The sequence below is a fragment of the Rattus norvegicus genome, chromosome 8, assembly GCF_036323735.1.
Source record: "Rattus norvegicus strain BN/NHsdMcwi chromosome 8, GRCr8, whole genome shotgun sequence".
Lineage (NCBI taxonomy): Eukaryota > Metazoa > Chordata > Mammalia > Rodentia > Muridae > Rattus > Rattus norvegicus.
Genome location: NC_086026.1, coordinates 82,506,791 through 82,520,755, shown reverse-complemented (window position 1 = coordinate 82,520,755; position 13,965 = coordinate 82,506,791). Strand labels below are relative to the sequence as shown.

At 45.5% G+C, this 13,965-nt stretch overlaps 1 protein-coding gene across 6 annotated transcripts in view; it reads right to left on the bottom strand.

Annotated features, from left to right (window-relative positions):
- Positions 1 to 13,965, bottom strand: part of Prtg (protogenin) — a 109,507-nt gene that overhangs the window by 17,857 nt on the left and 77,685 nt on the right. For 5 of the 6 annotated variants that reach the window (XM_039081517.2, NM_001037651.2, XM_039081518.2 and 2 more), the window contains 4 exons: positions 5,823 to 5,918; positions 4,671 to 4,857; positions 4,327 to 4,454; positions 2,235 to 2,405 (listed from right to left, as the gene is read on the bottom strand). In XM_039081517.2, the coding sequence (XP_038937445.1) occupies positions 2,235 to 2,405; positions 4,327 to 4,454; positions 4,671 to 4,857; positions 5,823 to 5,918 (582 nt within the window). Of the gene's footprint in view, positions 1 to 2,234; positions 2,406 to 4,326; positions 4,455 to 4,670; positions 4,858 to 5,822; positions 5,919 to 13,965 lie in introns of those variants that run through there. The other variant, XR_010053966.1, reaches the window with a different exon arrangement.

Sequence of the window (13,965 nt, the reverse complement as noted above, 5' to 3'; positions counted from 1 at the left end):
TGCATTCTCCCACCATCCTAAAACTGCTGTGTTCAGACACAAAAGACAGTTTTCCATTTTAAGTTCTTCTCTATCCCAAGCTGCATTCCTTGCTTTTAGAGTAATTGTAGGTTGATTCTTCCACATTTTCTCTCTCAAAGAAACGGGACTCTATTGCTTTTCCTCACACCATTTACTTGTTCTTTCTGAAACAGGGCATTAACTATGAAGAAAGCTCTCTGCATTTAACACATGACAAAAGCTTCTCACAGAATGTTCCTGAAAATCTAACCAAGAGGCATCCAGATCCTGTTCTCCTGCACACAATTACGTAGTTAGGAAGGCTCGCACAGATGCAAAAGCCTGCAATTACCGCCCACGTCTCCACGGAGCCAGAAATGAGGTAAGATATTCATTTCTGAGCTCTTTCCTAAACTCCTCAACAGGTCAATTTGAAAATTGGCAGAGGAAATTCCTGCTTCCTTTTGGGAAGGTAAGAAGGAAGAATTTAAAGCTACGTGCTCAAGGCACTCCTTATTAATATTCATGGCACCTCGTTAAATCAGATTTGTCATTTGTCCAAGTGTTGTGTGAATGAACCATCTTGGAAATGAGAGACTGAAACAGAATTGTGGTAGGGGGTAGGGAGACCCTCAAAGGTTAAAAAGGCTGCTCTTCTAGAAGACCCCATGCCAGGCAGTCAACAACTGCCTGCCACTTCAGCCCCGGGGGACTCAGCATCTCCCCTGGCCTCTGCAAGCACAGGACACATGTGGCAGAGACACAGAGATAGAAATAGAGGTAAATAAATCTAACACAAAACATATGCTAGAGCGTGAAAAATGGCAAAGAGGTTAAAGATGCTTGCTACCAAATGCTATAAACAAAGTCTGATCCTCAAGCCCCACAGAGGATCCCCCTCCCCCCTCAGAACCAAGATTCACCGAATCAATAAGAAAATGGGACAACTGCTTGACCCTCTAGAGGGGTCTCTGAAGCTGTTGAAGGAGACAACAATGCGACATAATTGCCAAATCCTATCAAATCTCCTCAGTGGCTGATTAGGGCTGGGCTGATTAGAACAGAAAACATGGATCTCCAGCCAGCACAAGGTTGGAGAGAGAGCTCAGCAGTTAAGAGCACTGGCTGCTCTTGCAGAGGACCTGGGCTCCTTTTCCAGCACCCCATGTGGTGGCTCAAAAACTCCATTTCTAAGAGATCTGTTGCCCTCTTCTGGCCTATGTGAAGAACTGCACCCATATGCACAAACCCACAGGAACACATAACTAAAAATAAATTTAGAAATTTAAAAAAAAGCTAGATGGTGGCGCTATACACCTTTAATTCCCAGCACTTGGGAGACAGAGGAAGTTGGACCTCAGAGGAAGTTGGAGTTTGGGCTAGCTTGGTCTACAGAGCGAGTTCCAGGACAGCCAAGGCAACACAGAGAAACCCTGTCTCCAAGAACAAAACCAAACAAAACCAAACGAAAAAAGGTGGGGTTGCATTGGGCTGGAGAGATGGCTCAGTAGTTAGGGCACTGGCTGCTCTTCCAAAGGACCCAGGTTCAATTCCTAGCATCCACATGACAGCTCACAACTGTACCAGTTCCAGGGAATCTAGTACTTTCACACAGACAGGTATTCAGGCAAAATATCAATGCACATAAAATAAAAATAAATAAATAAAATATTTTTTAAGAAAGAAAAAATTACAATCTCTAAGTTTTTGTTTTTTTCCCCTTGAGATAGGCTTGGGCCAGCCAGCAAGATGGCTCCATGGGCAAAGGGGCTTACTGAGGGGCTTACTGAGCAACCCCGGCGACCTGGAACCTATGCCAAAGGCTGGACGTGGCTGCAGCATTTGAAACTCCAGCACTCCTACCAAGAGATGGGACGTGGACACAGAAGTGACTGAAAGCTCTTAGGACAGCTATCTTGAAGCATGCAGAAGCGAAACCAAGCGAGAACAATGTGGAAGGCAGGAACCAACTCCTGAAAGCCGTCCCCTGACCTTAGTATACGCACTAAGGCACATGCATGTCTGCGCTCACACACATACAATAAATAAAGTAATTAAATTACGTGGACAGCTGCCTTGCCAACGCCCTCTGAACAGAACTGAAAACTCAGGAACAATTTATTACTTCCTACATACCAACACAAATTCAGTGCGGACTCCGTATCAGTTCCCTTCGTCTCCCCGGGGACACTGGTAACTTACTGTCATCATCCTCAATAATTGTTCACACTCACCTTCTCGATGTAGGACCTGCCACTCGCCGGCGATCCAGGCCTTCCTGGACGCATACAAGATGGTGTAGCGCGTCACCACTGTCTCTGGGCCATCTGGGGGTTTCCAAGAGACAAGGGCAGTGTCATCTTCTATCAGCGTCACCTTCACCCCCACTGGGGGGCCTGTGGGTGCTGCGGGAACACGAGAGTGACAGTGTGTGAGCAGGATTAGAGGGGCTATAATCACCCCAGTGCTGGCTGACAGATAGAGGAGTCTGAACAACCGGAAACGACGGCATTTTTGAGGTTCACTGTGCTAAAAGGAAATAGCTGAGACTGGCCTTTCTGCCTCTACCTCCTGGGAGCCGGGGTCAGGTGTATGCCATTCTGCCAGGTTTATGAGGTGCTGGGATAGACCTAAGGGCTTTGTGCATGCTGGGCGGTCACCGAGCATTCTACCCGTTGAGCTCTAGCTCCAATCTTAATTTCACTTTCAGGCTTAAAACACTTCTTTTTTAAAAATCATAAAGAGGGGGGACTCTAGATGGGTGTGTACCGGGGGGTCTGCAGGATAAGGTTTTTAGGACCTTTGAAATATTACTGTTAAACTACAGATTAGAGTGGTTTACAGCAGTAGGGTACTTGCCTAGCGAGTGAGGCCATTAGGAAGACTTCCTGACACGGAGAGGGAAGGGGAGGGACAATTATTTTGTCATCCATTAAGTTCCCATAGGTACTGACTCTGAACTGCAGCCTCTACTAAAATGTTTACAATAACCTCATCCAGAAGGCTCGAAGCAGATGCTCTTGAGACTAAAGCATTAATTTCCCAAGACACCAGGAATCACTGTGCTTATAGAACAGACTCTAAAAATAATTTTGCCAGTGAACATCAGTGAGATCCCAGAACATCGGCTGACCCATGTTTAATGAACGCTCAGAGTGTGAAGGGTCAGATGGGTCTGGCACTGTGCTTTTGTAGAATATTGTCAAAAGCACAGCAGACCCAGGGGCAGTGGGGCCAGGAGTCAGCACTGACTCATGCATGGCACTGGACACAGCACCACGGGAAGGAAAAGGGGTTGTGAGGTGAGTTCCCAAGAACATAACCAAGCTTCTTCCATTTTCAGTGAGCTAAGGCTGAGGCTTAAGCGTCATGATTGAGTGAAAAAAAAAATTAGAGAGGAGCCCCAGAGGGACAGAACTTAAAATTCACTTGCTTTTAGTTTTCCTAGAAGGAAAAAAAAAAAAGCCTTAAATATATTGAAAAAATTCAAAATGTAGCAAAACAAAGAAGCACCAATCCGCTGGTCAGTGTTTGGGACAGTGCTGCTCTCAAAGTGGCATATGGACTTCCGTTCTTCTAATCTCGGGTTGCCCCTGCCGCCTTATGGAGATGAAGATAAACTTCAATTTCTAAGTCTCCTGCCTCTGCCTCTCAAGTGTGCAGTGGCAGGCACGTGTCACCCCTATGTTTATTCTAAGTGACACATATACTTTAAAATGTATCCTGAAAGTAGCTTTGGTTTTATTGATTGATTTGTTGGTTTTGGTTTTTTTTTTTTTTTTTTTTTTTGGTTCTTTTTTTTTTCCGGAGCTGGGGACCGAACCCAGGGCCTTGCGCTTCCTAGGCAAGCGCTCTACAACTGAGCTAAATCCCCAACCCCTGGTTTTGGTTTGTTAAAGACAGGAGTGGTAGCACACACCTGTAATCCCAGCACTCAGGAGGCCTTGGAGCAGACAGATCTCTATGAGTTTGAGGCCAGCCTGGTCTACAAACCAAGTTTCAGGACAGTCAGGGCTACATAGTAAGACCTGTCATTAAAAGAATATTAACAAGGGGGCTGGAGAGATGGCTCAGTGGTTAACAGCACTGACTGCTCTTCCAGAGGTCCTGAGTTCAATTCCCAGCAACCACATGGTGGCTCACAGCCATCTGTAATGAAATCTGATGCCCTCTTCTGGTGTGTCTGAAGACAGCTACAGTGTACTCAAATACATAAAATAAATAAATCTTTAATAAAGGAAAAAACAAAAACAAGACACAACAACAACAATAAAATGAACCATAAAATCCAAAGGATAAGCCCCTGAGGGAAGCTGCAGGCTCTACCTTCCGGCAGTGTGGTGTGGTAGACCACGGGACTCCAGGGACTGGAGAGCTGATCCACGTGCAGTCGGACAGCGAACTCATACTTGGTGTTTGGTTCTAGTCCTTGAACCAGCATGTGGGTTTCTGATCTGTAGTGAGGATTAAGGGGGTTGTTAACACCGGTAACATATTTCCAGTAGTCAGTGAAGAACAGTTTTCAGAACTGAGTTGGAACTCCAGACATTTTACATTATCGGCTCTGAAATCAGTGCTCTCAGCTGAAGCCCATGCTGAGCCCAGGTCCGTAAGAAGCTTGAGCAGCCAGGACCTTGAAGGGAAAAAACCCACAAAGACAAGCTACATACGTTTGCAGGTAGAGAACCAGAGAGGCGTTCTGCAGGCCAACGGGGTTACAGCGGATGGTGTAGTTAATGACTTGGGCGGTGGTGAACGCAGGCCTCCTCCAGTGCAGGAAGATAGAAGAGGAGGTATTAGCCTTCGCGTACAGATGGTGGGGTGGCGGTGGCGGAGGGACCATGCGGTCACGGACAGCTATGGAGAAATGCAACATGAATTTACTGCAAGGGTTAGTGCTGTAGATAAGATCAGTGTAAGTAGGAGAGGGTTCTACTGTAGGTGGATCTGATGGTTTTCTCCCACCAGTCTCTAAATGGTCTAACCCTGACTCACTCAAACTAACCATAGTGGTCACAGTGGTCTATCTCTGACTCATCCAAATTAATAAAAGTTAGCATAAGGCATCAAATGCTTAAATGATTATTGAAAAAAATAGCTCTAGATAATCATGATAGCACAGGTCTTTAATCCCACCCCTGGGATGGCAGAGGTACACAGATCTATGTGAGTTCAAGGCCAGCCTGGTCTACATAGTAAGTTCCAGAAAAGTCAGAGCTATCCAGTGAGAACCTGTCTTGAAAAACAAAACAAAAACAGTCCTGTGTGGTGGCAGATCCCTTTAATCATCTTAGAAGGCAGGGGCAGGTAGATCTCTGAGTTCAAGGCCAGCCTGGTCTACATAACAAGTTCCAGAACAGCCAGGGCTATACAGTGAGATCCTATCTCAAAAAATAAAATAATAAAAAAAAAAGCTACTCCCTCACACCAAAATCCCTAATAACAAAGCAGATTGAAAAGCAAGGTGCTAGTCACAGGCAGAGAAAGCCAGAGCCAGAAGCACAACACACAGAAGCAATTAGAAACGAATGGCCTCAGGGGAGAAGCAGACAAAGGGAAAATAGGTGTGCAGGTGACCCACGCGTTTTCCCCAGCTAATCTCTGCCGTTCGTCTGCTTGCGAGCACAAGGTACTTAGAATTTAAACACCCCACTTTTACTGAGTAGCCACTAATTCAAGATGTGCCCAGCAGCTTGAAGGATATAAAGAAATTAGCCCCCACCTAGTCTTCAAGTAGTAGGGAAACTGAATTTCAAACAAGGGGTGGGTGGGTATGTGGGGGGCTGTGAGCCACAGAGGAAAGCCGTGTGGTTGTCACTCACACACGCATCCGGGAGTACTGACGGTCTGGTCGGCCTGGTAGCCATCTTCCAGATTGTTGTAAGCCAGTAGCCTCACATGGTATTTTCTTCTGGGGTCTAGAAAGGAAACCAGCAGCAATAATTCGGATCAGCCCTCTGGCTGTGAGCAGAAACCCCAGCAGAAGTGTAGGTTTGGGATGAACACCCTTCAAAGACATGACAGTTCTCACAACAATGAACCTTTCTTTCCCCTCATCCCAAGGCTCTTCCTGCTCACTATCTGCAGCAACACGGCCACTGGGACTAATTATCCTCAAAGTTAATGCATTCAACCCAGTTTCAAACAACCACAAACACTCCTCCTCAAATAACCAAATTTTCATTACATCTTTTATCTTTATTTTCCTTTAAAATTTTTAAATTGCATTTTCACTTCTTCATTTTGTATGTCCGTATGTCCATGTTACACACACACACACACACACACACACACACACACACACACCCCTTTGAGAGTCAGGATGTCTCCTGCCTCTCTGGGTTCTGGGAACCCATTTCACCAGGCTTGGTAACAAGCACCTTCACCTGCCAAGCCACCCCACTGGCCTTCTTCATTTACATTTTTAAGGACAGGGTCTGGCCCAGGTTAACTTCAAATTCATTATGTACCCCAGGTTAGATTTAAATTCCCCACACAGTCCAGGCTGGCTTGGAGTTCTATCCGGTCCTGCCTCAGTTCCCCCCTCCATCGTGGATCCCCAAAAGTTATTTTATGCAGACATGTTTTGAGGAGACGATTATATTCGAGAGTAGCATTTCTTCCCTCAGAGTTAAGAACATTGAAACAAGCGCCCTTCTGTAGAACCTCTGAGTATTTCTAAGTGAGTCTCCAAGAAACTTTCAGCTTCAATTCCATATATAATTCAAGAGAGGTGAGCTGGAGCACCCTCTACTGGTGTTAGTTAGCTACTACAACATCAACATGAAACCCAGCCCACACTCATGAATATTTTTCATTTTTCCTTAAGCAAATGAAACACGTTCTCACTCATAGCGGACAGTTGAGAAGTTCATAGCTACCTCGAGGGCACAAAGTAAAAAGGAAGTAAAAAAAATCTTGAAAATGAATCCATAGTGAATTCAAGCACTTAAAACTTGGGGGAAAAAAAAACAATACATCTGTGAAATTCCAAAGTAATGTTTAAAATTTTACATCTCTACTGATAAATATATTTTAGAATTTAGAAACTGATAAATATACTCTAATACATTTTAAAAGATGCTCTGGTCAGGCAAGAAGGCTTAATGGGTAAAGGAGCTTGCAATCCCCGGGATCCATCCACGTAGGACAGAAAACACTGCCTCAAAATAGAAAACATCTCTGTAAGTTCAAGGCTAGCCTGGTCTACAAAGGGAGTTTTAGGACAATTGGAACTACAAAGAGACCTTGTCTCTAAAAACCAGAAAACAACAACAACAAAACAAAAATAAAGTCACAACAAAAATACCCAAGTAAATAACCGAAAGATGGGAAAAGAGTCCCCTCATCAAAAACAACAACAACAAAGAAAGGACTTCCTTTCAGGTGCACTTTATTCCCGGTTTATAAGCTATTTTATAAGCTATGCACAAAAGTGGTAAGGAGGAGGCGCAGGGCCATATAGAGCGGATCTGAAAACTGGGAATTCGTGGATAGGTATGTGTGCCCCACTCTGTCCCCCTTTGAGGTGGCCTGATTAAGAAGCTCATGCTGGCCTTGAACCCACAATTCTCCCATCTCAGCCTCCCAAGTGCAGTATTTAAAGGAATACACTCCCACTCTCAGTCTAGACCATGAATCTATGATAAAGCATGGAGCCTCTAAGCTTGCATAAATACATCTTCCAAAAAATTGTCTCTTTCAACCAATTTCAAAGCAGAAAACGCACACGCATGCGCGCGCGCGCGCACACACACACACACACACACACACACACACACACACACACACCCCTGAGAGTTACCAGGCAATGAGATTTATCAGCTAAAGAGAAAAACATAAAGCTCCTTTAGGGACAGAAGGGAGAGCACAGACTAATAAATTCAGCGTGGAGAACTCACATTTGAAACAGAAGCAAACACTGAGACTAGACCCGGACCCCATAAAACAGTTCAAGTCCTAAACCTGAGTTCTGCAGACTACCCCCTCAGGTGGCGAGGCAGAGAGGAAGCTCCCACTAGGATGCTGTTTACAAATGGCTACCTGGGCTGTCACAGCCCTGCTGCAGTTAAGTATGGCCACTTACACAGTGCTTGGTTTCATGACACTCAGCAAACTTCGTCATTTGAGGTGGTTTGGGGAGGACCCTCAGAGTGAGGAAAGCAACCACAGGACAGTGTAGGCTTTCTCAGGAAAGCAGGAAGTGGGAGGAGGGACATAGTAAGAACACACCGTGGGCATCTCCACTTCTAGCACCCGCATCAGGTCAGGCCTAAGCGCTGGTATACAATGCAGCTCTGCTGGGTGTGGTGGTGCACACCTTCAGTCCCACCACTAGGGGGTCAGAGGTGGATCTCTAAATTCACAGTTAGCAGGTCTACAAAGCAATTCCAGGACAGCCGAGGCTGCGCAAAGAGACCGTCTCAGAAACAAACCCAAAAGCCCCGCCAGCTCTATAGGACTGACGCCCTCTCCTGGCCTCCACAGGCACCTGCATACACACACACACAGACACACAGACACACACACACACACACACACACACAGCGCACACACAGTGCACACACACGGCAGATACACACATGGCAGACACACACACACATGGCACACACACACACATACACGTAAAAATAAAATTAAATACCTTCTTATAATCTGCTTTAAAAGTTGAAAATGTATAAAAATAATGGATCAGGGTGAAAAGCCCAAATAATTCAACTTACTATAAATTTAATTCTGTTTTTAAATCAATCAATAAATATACTTATTTATTATATATAAGTACATTGTAGCTCTTGTGAACCACCATGTGGTTGCTGGGATTTGAACTCAGGACCCCTAGGAAAAGCAGTCAGTGTTCTTAACCACTGAGCCATCTCTCCAGCCCTAATTCTAATTTTTTTAGAAAAGATTTTACTTATTGTACTTATGTGAGTACACTGTAGTTGTCTTCAGACACACCAGAAGAGGGCATTGGATCCCATTACAGATATGGTTAATGGGAATTGAACTCAGGACCTCTGGAAGAACAGTCAGTGCTCTTAACCCCTGAGCCATCTCTCTAGCCCTCTAAATGTTTTTAATAGTGTGTGTGTGTGTGTGTGTGTGTGTGTGCATGTGCACGCACACCACAGAATACACATAGAGGCCAGAGAACAACTTTGTGGAATTACAGCTGTCCTTCCACCATTACAGCTGTCCTTCCACCTTAACTGAGATTCTGCTCAAACCCTGCTCTCCAGGTCTGAATGGAAGGCTAAGCTTTAGCCATGTTATTGGCCCCTAAACGTTTTGGTTAATAATGGATCAGCACTGGAGCATAAGCTTACCCAGTGAGGGTGACTGTGGCCTCTAGTCACATGAACGTACCTCTTCTTTTCTAAGGATCCACCTCCAGGCCAGGAGGGCCCTGGCCTGCTTCTGAGGTGAGTCCTGTGTCTTTCCTCTGCAGGCTCTGGGCCTCGATTGTCTTCCTTCCTGACTCCTTCTCTCCACAAGCTCATCTATTTGGACTATTAGTCACAGGAAGCAGAGTCACAGGCATCACAGAGGACCAGAGGCCTGGCTGGCTGACCAAGAGAGAGCTCCCAGGTATCAGGTAAATGTTGACAGAATGTCTGTCAAAAGTCAGGAATGGTCTGAGACGCGAGGGCTAAAAAGACAATCTTGCTTTTACTTTGACCCTTTATACTAGTATTTCTTTTTATCTATGTACATGTGTGTGTCTCTGTATGTGTATGCCAGGTACCACTGGAGGCAGGAAGTGGGTGTCAGAACCCCGAGAGCTGGGGTTGCAGGCATTGGGAGCCTCCTGACATGGAGGACAGACTTAGGAGTTCCCTGGAAGAACAGCGGGTACCTTTAACTGCTCTAAGTCATTTCTCCAGCCCTTGCTTTTCCTTAAGATATTCTGTCACATTGTATGTTTTATTTCGTGTGCATGTGTACATATGTGTAGGTGCACACATGCCACGGTGAACAGCCATGTGGTTCTGGGGTCACACTCAGGCTGTTAGTCTTCCCATCAGATGCTTTAACCACTGAGCCATCTTGCCAGCTTCTGCTTTCGTGGGGAATACACCAAAGGAGATACTAAATAAAAACCCACGTTCTTGTACATGTGGTGGTGCACACACTTAATCCCAGCACCCAGGAGGCAGAGGCGGAGGCAGACAGAACTCTGAAGCTGGAGAGCCTGCTCTACAAGGCACATTCCATGCCGGCCAGGGCCACACAGTGAGACCATGACTCAAACTGAAACAAAATACGCACAGACATTCTATAGGAGTTACTAGTTATATAGATCCAAGCAAGTTCCTCTCCGTCTAAACCTTACTTATTTCCACTAGGAAGATGGAGATACAAGGGGACCTCACCGATAGACATTATATGATTATCAAGTGAAATTAGCCTGTTAGAACACTCTGCACTCCCTGGGAATTGATGAACACACAGCCTGCTACTGCTGCTAGGTGAGGGAAGTGACAAGAAAGAGAGAAGGTGGTCCCTGCACTGCAAACGGAAACAGGGTGGGCACAAAGCCTCAGCTCGGTTTATCACAAATCATCTTTCGGGGTGTTTAAAGACCGAAGACATCTGCTTATATAAAGCTGGTCCAGAGTCCAGGATAGCAGGAAATTAGCAAGGAGCAAATCCTCAAGCTGAGCTCAATTCACTGCCCTCATCAGCTTTCCCTGGCACGCAGGGCAGGTAACAGTTCCCTGCTGTGTCTGACATGCATGTAAGAGTAAGAAGTGTAAGAAGGTCAACAGGAAGAGCGTGGCTTTCCCACTCTCCCAAATGAGTCATGGCAGCTCTCATTTAACAGCCCTGAAGACAATAAACGAGTTGGAAAGCAAGCCAGTGGATGTGTTCCCAACTAAAGAAAGGCAAAGTATTTCATAAGAGGGGAAGCATTTGAGGGTTAGCACTAGAAACAGCAAGCAGATGGACCCCAGATTAATCCAATCTGTTAGCTATATCCGGATTTTAGAATTAGTTAATTGTATTCAAGTTAGAAGAAAAGCAGAGGCCAATAGAGTGCTAGTTTCTACAATAGCAAAACTGTCATAAGCCGGTACTCGGTGGGACTAATTCCACTCAGTCCAATACCACCTTAATGAAATATGACTTAACAATAATGGAGTGCTAACACATCTCTTTTCCCCTTTAATTTGTATCCTATTTTATTCATGTGTCTGTGTATGGGTATAAGTGGATTTGTGCATGTATCCTTGGAAACCATTAGTGGGTATTAGCTCTCCTAGAGCTGGAGTTACAGGTAAGGTTGTGAAGCACACAGCGTGGTTGCTGGGAGCCAAACTAACTTGGATTCTCTGACATGCAGGCGAGCTCTTTTTTTTTTTTTTTTTTTTTTTTTTGGTTCTTTTTTTCGGAGCTGGGGACCGAACCCAGGGCCTTGCGCTTCCTAGGTAAGCGCTCTACCACTGAGCTAAATCCCCAGCCCTTTTTTTTTTTTTTTTTGGTTCTTTTTTTTTTTTTTTCCCCCGGAGCTGGGGACCGAACCCAGGGCCTTGAGCTTCCTAGGCAAGCGCTCTGCCACTGAGCCAAATCCCCAACCCTGCAGGCGAGCTCTTAACTGCTGGACTGTGTCTCTGGAACAACAACTGCATTATTACATTATCTATTAAAGATTTTGGTACCATATGCCCATTTTTTCACTGTGGCGTGCCCCGCTAAAATGCTTGCCTTTCTCCAGTTTTATTAGAAAAACCTGCAACTTTCTCGTAGCACCACTAGGTGGCGCGTGCATGTGAGTCCACCAGGAGAGTGATGCTGGCTCTGTACTGGAATGGGAGGGACTCAGACACCAACTGATTTTAACAGGCCAATGAAAGAAGGTCCAACGGAATTCAGCTGCTGAGTAAATTTCACCAAACCACAGTCTGAATTAACTATCAAGGAGTAAAACATAAAGGCTGGGGGCTAGAGAGATGGCTCAGCGGTTAAGATCACTGCTCTTTCAGAGAACCTAAACTTTTGTATCCAACACCCACATTGGTAGTTCCCAATCATAACTCCAGCTCCAGGGGATCCAATCCCTCCTTCTTTTTTTTTTTTTTTTTTTTTTTGGTCTCTGCAAGTATCTGTGCATATGTGTATGTACGCAACACACACACACACACACACACACACACACACACACACACGAGTCCAGGATTAAGCCTATATAAATTTGGATCATGGTATCACCTATAAAGGGATTAAAAGTGTTTATACTGTAAAATATTCAGAAAAACACTTGGCTTGTGCTGGCTGCTATACAGCAAACGTGCAGGGTAGAGAAACAGCTTGGGCACTGGGGATTCGGGTTCAGGCCTAAGTGGCACTGTTGCTGTGGGAGTCGCTGTTTCCTCCTCAGCACCGTCTGCAAGGTTAGAACACCAGATATTAAGGAATTGTGACAACAGTAGAAAGAGATACCATGCAAGATAAGCCTAACTGATGCAAAGTCATTTGCTAAAGCTCGGACAGTATTTACAAGTGGGAACAACTAGTTCTAATTCTAATTCAGCACAAAGAGGCATCAGAGAGGTGGCATTTGAGAAGCTGCCCCTTAGAAGACGTGGGAAGGAGAGGGCCAGGAGATGAGTGTGGACCAGTGATGCAGGAGGACAGGTTTGCTGTAGTGAGGTTAAATGAGAGATGGTCAGGCTGGGGACAGACCGGGGAGAGCGGCGAGCAGCCAGGCTGGGCATTGCAAACTGTATTGTAAACACACACAAGGTGGCCGGCTACATGGGCTTGTTGAGAAGCACTGAGAGGCAGCTAGAAATCTCCCTATTTCACCCTGGGGTAACCAACACAAATGGAAGAGGACTCGGGTGGCAAAGGGCTGCTGACTTTCAACTTCTAGGCTAGGCATCCCTGCCACAGCTGCCTCAGCCCTGTCTCCAGGCTAATCTGATAATCTGATGGGAGCACTTTCTCAATTAAGGGCTTTTTTCCCTCTCAGATTGAAGTTAAAACAAACAAACACCTAACTAGCACAAAAAGTCAGGAATAAAATACTTTAAGGAGAAAACATTTAGGGCCATGCACTGGGGACAGGAGATGGTGATTCCAGCCTGGGATGCACAACTGATACCTTGTCTCAAGAGTAAAAGAAAAAAAATGAATAATTTTTTTGTTTGTACGTTTGATTTTTTGTTTTTGTTTGTTTGTTTTTTAAGAAAGTATATCTGTGCTGCCCAGACTGTCCTGGAACTCTCTTTGGAGACTAAGCTGGCCTTGAGCTCACAGAGATTCCCCTGCCTCTCTGCCTCCTGAGTGCTGGAACTAAAGATGTGCACTACCACAGCCAGCTCTCCACTAAACGGTTTTTAACAATCCCAGTTCTGTGAGTTCTGATCATCGGTCTATTTTTGCACTTTATTTAAACCTACAAAATGCAAACTGTAGCAGGCTGGCTTAGTAGGAAGTTTTCACTCTATATTTCTCCCAAACACCACCAAGTTCCCTCCCCACCCCCACCCCGGGATGGCCAAAGTACTGATGGGCACCCGGCTCAAACCGCATGAACGGTGCAGCAAGGCCAACCCTTTGGCTTGCATCCTGGAAAACCCACACCAGAAAACAATTATTGACGAAGCCCTGGGCTGCGGACCAAAGATACAGATAAGCCAGGGTTAGGAAGCCAGCCTTTGTTTCCTGCGCTGGCTGCTTGTTCATGAGGCCTCAGGATCTTCCAGGAGAGCCAGAGGTCAGGGTTTGATAAAATTAGGAGAAAACCTGAGGTCAAGACCATGAAAAAAACCCCCACAGGAGCGGAGCAGTCGCCCTTCCAGCCGCCTCTCACATTTAAATCTAAGGTGCGGGAGAGTTTTAATTGCCATTTTCTATGGAAAACTCCCAGGTGGTGGGAAAAGTAATCCCCCCCTCTCCCTCCTCCACATCAAAGGAAGAGGAAGTAACCCTCTAGACCTGAGCCTCTGTCCTCGTTAA